Here is a 1,707-nt window from a genome sequence, read left to right as displayed (position 1 = left end):
GAGGCGAAACATTGAAAAGATGCTATAAACAATCCGCCGATGTTTATACCGAAAGATTTACTACCCCTTTGTAATACAAATAATATCAGCTTCTGTATGGATAACGGTGCTGTATACCAGCGAACGTTATATCTATGGAAAAAATAATCATCGAATGTATGTAATAAGTAATAAATTAATAACTAATTAATAATTATAATATTGTGCGCGTGTATACTATACGTATATGTATAACTGAGAATATTTTACAAAACTGTTTCTCACGCAGTAGAAAATACATGATTATTGTGATCTGTAATTTCTTGTCCAGCATAGTTGGCTATGAATACATATACAAGAATGATTGCTGCAATGGAAAAGTGCATTAAAAGTTCTATGTTTCGGCTGCCAAATGCTAAACTTTGCAAAATCTGAAATACACTGGTCAAAAAAATTAACGCAACAAGAAACTTACATCAAAATTTGGCGAATTTCAAATAAGCGTAACTTCGCGAAAACTGGTCGAATTGAAAAGTTTTGTTTTCATTTTATAGGGCAAAGCCTCTACTTTAAGAAACTCTTATTGGAATTTGTTCCCATTTCCCGGAACTTTCTCAAAATCATGATCATGTTTTTTCTCTAAAAAATTGCACACTTTGACGCACTGTGCGGAGTGTAGTAATTTTTCTTCGCCAGTTCTGCTTACGGTATCAAAAAGTGTATACTTTTCTCTTCAATTAATAAAAAAAGGAGTTCCTACGATTTTTTTTCTCCAAATCACAGCTCATTGAAATAACCTTTGTGTTTTCGACATTACCGACGATATCTCCGTTAAAAATCATCATAGCAAGTGTCCGCGCTACGCGCGCTCCGTTCAGTTTCCCGCGTTCCCCGCCTATCTAGGTATTTTCGTGTCCGACTCGCGCCAGCGCCCGTTTAGTTTTTAGTTTTTTTTGTACTTTCTCCCACCGCTGTCTTTTTCGTAACGGAAGAGTCAGTAGTCCTATCAGGATCTCTGAGAGAGAAGCAGCGCGAGCTAATTCTTGTATATCAAATAAACTATTCTCGAATAAACACGAAGGTCTTAATCAACCTTACCACGGTAAGTTACGGGGCCTCATACACGGCACCGTACAGAAAATTCGGCACAAGCCAGGCCAGGAAAAACCGCGTCCACATACGCGACGGCACAAGCCACCAACACGAGGCTCAAGCCTCGACAGCAAGATCGTTTTTTTTTTAAATTAAAGCTTGCACTTTCAGCTTCAAAAACTAGTCACCAGATTTTTCTTCGAATGCATCTGCGCTGCTGTAGCTTTTAAAATGTAAGGACATGTTTTTACCTAAAAATAACCAACTTTGGCTAGGTGCCCGGGCGTAGGAAATTTTTCCTCGCTAATTCTGCTCGAAGTATCAAAAAGTGTGTACTTTTCCCTTCAATTTAAAAAAAGAGAAGTTACTGCGATTTTTTTTCGCCAAGTTACAGCATTTTGAAGTAACCCTTGTATTTTCGTTCATTACCGTCGACATCAGCGTAACCCAATGTGCACGTGGAGGTTGCCGCTCGGATTTTGCACATCGTGTGGTCCTACAAGTCACGCAGCCTTCTTCCCATCATATCCCAGTATGTTCGATGTGAATACACCACTGGCCCTCTTCAGGGCCACACGATGTGCAAAATCCGAACGGCAACCTCCACGTGCACATTGGGTTACGCTAATGTCGACG

General features: G+C 39.5%; 1 protein-coding gene across 1 annotated transcript; it reads right to left on the bottom strand.

The window, feature by feature from the left end:
- Positions 1–10: 10 nt before the first annotated feature.
- LOC105558425 lies at positions 11–423 on the bottom strand (the record flags this gene model as incomplete). Its single annotated transcript, XM_012006103.1, has 2 exons — positions 265–423; positions 11–132 (listed from the first exon to the last, which is right to left on the bottom strand). Coding segments are annotated over exons 1-2 (223 nt in total), but the record flags the coding sequence as incomplete, so codon positions are not given.
- Positions 424–1,707: the final 1,284 nt, after the last annotated feature.

This window comes from Vollenhovia emeryi, unplaced genomic scaffold (assembly GCF_000949405.1).
Source record: "Vollenhovia emeryi isolate VEMERY1.0 unplaced genomic scaffold, V.emery_V1.0 DF947300.1, whole genome shotgun sequence".
Taxonomy (NCBI): domain Eukaryota; kingdom Metazoa; phylum Arthropoda; class Insecta; order Hymenoptera; family Formicidae; genus Vollenhovia; species Vollenhovia emeryi.
The sequence above is the reverse complement of the archived record's forward strand: the minus strand, read 5'-3'. Positions and strand labels throughout refer to the sequence as shown.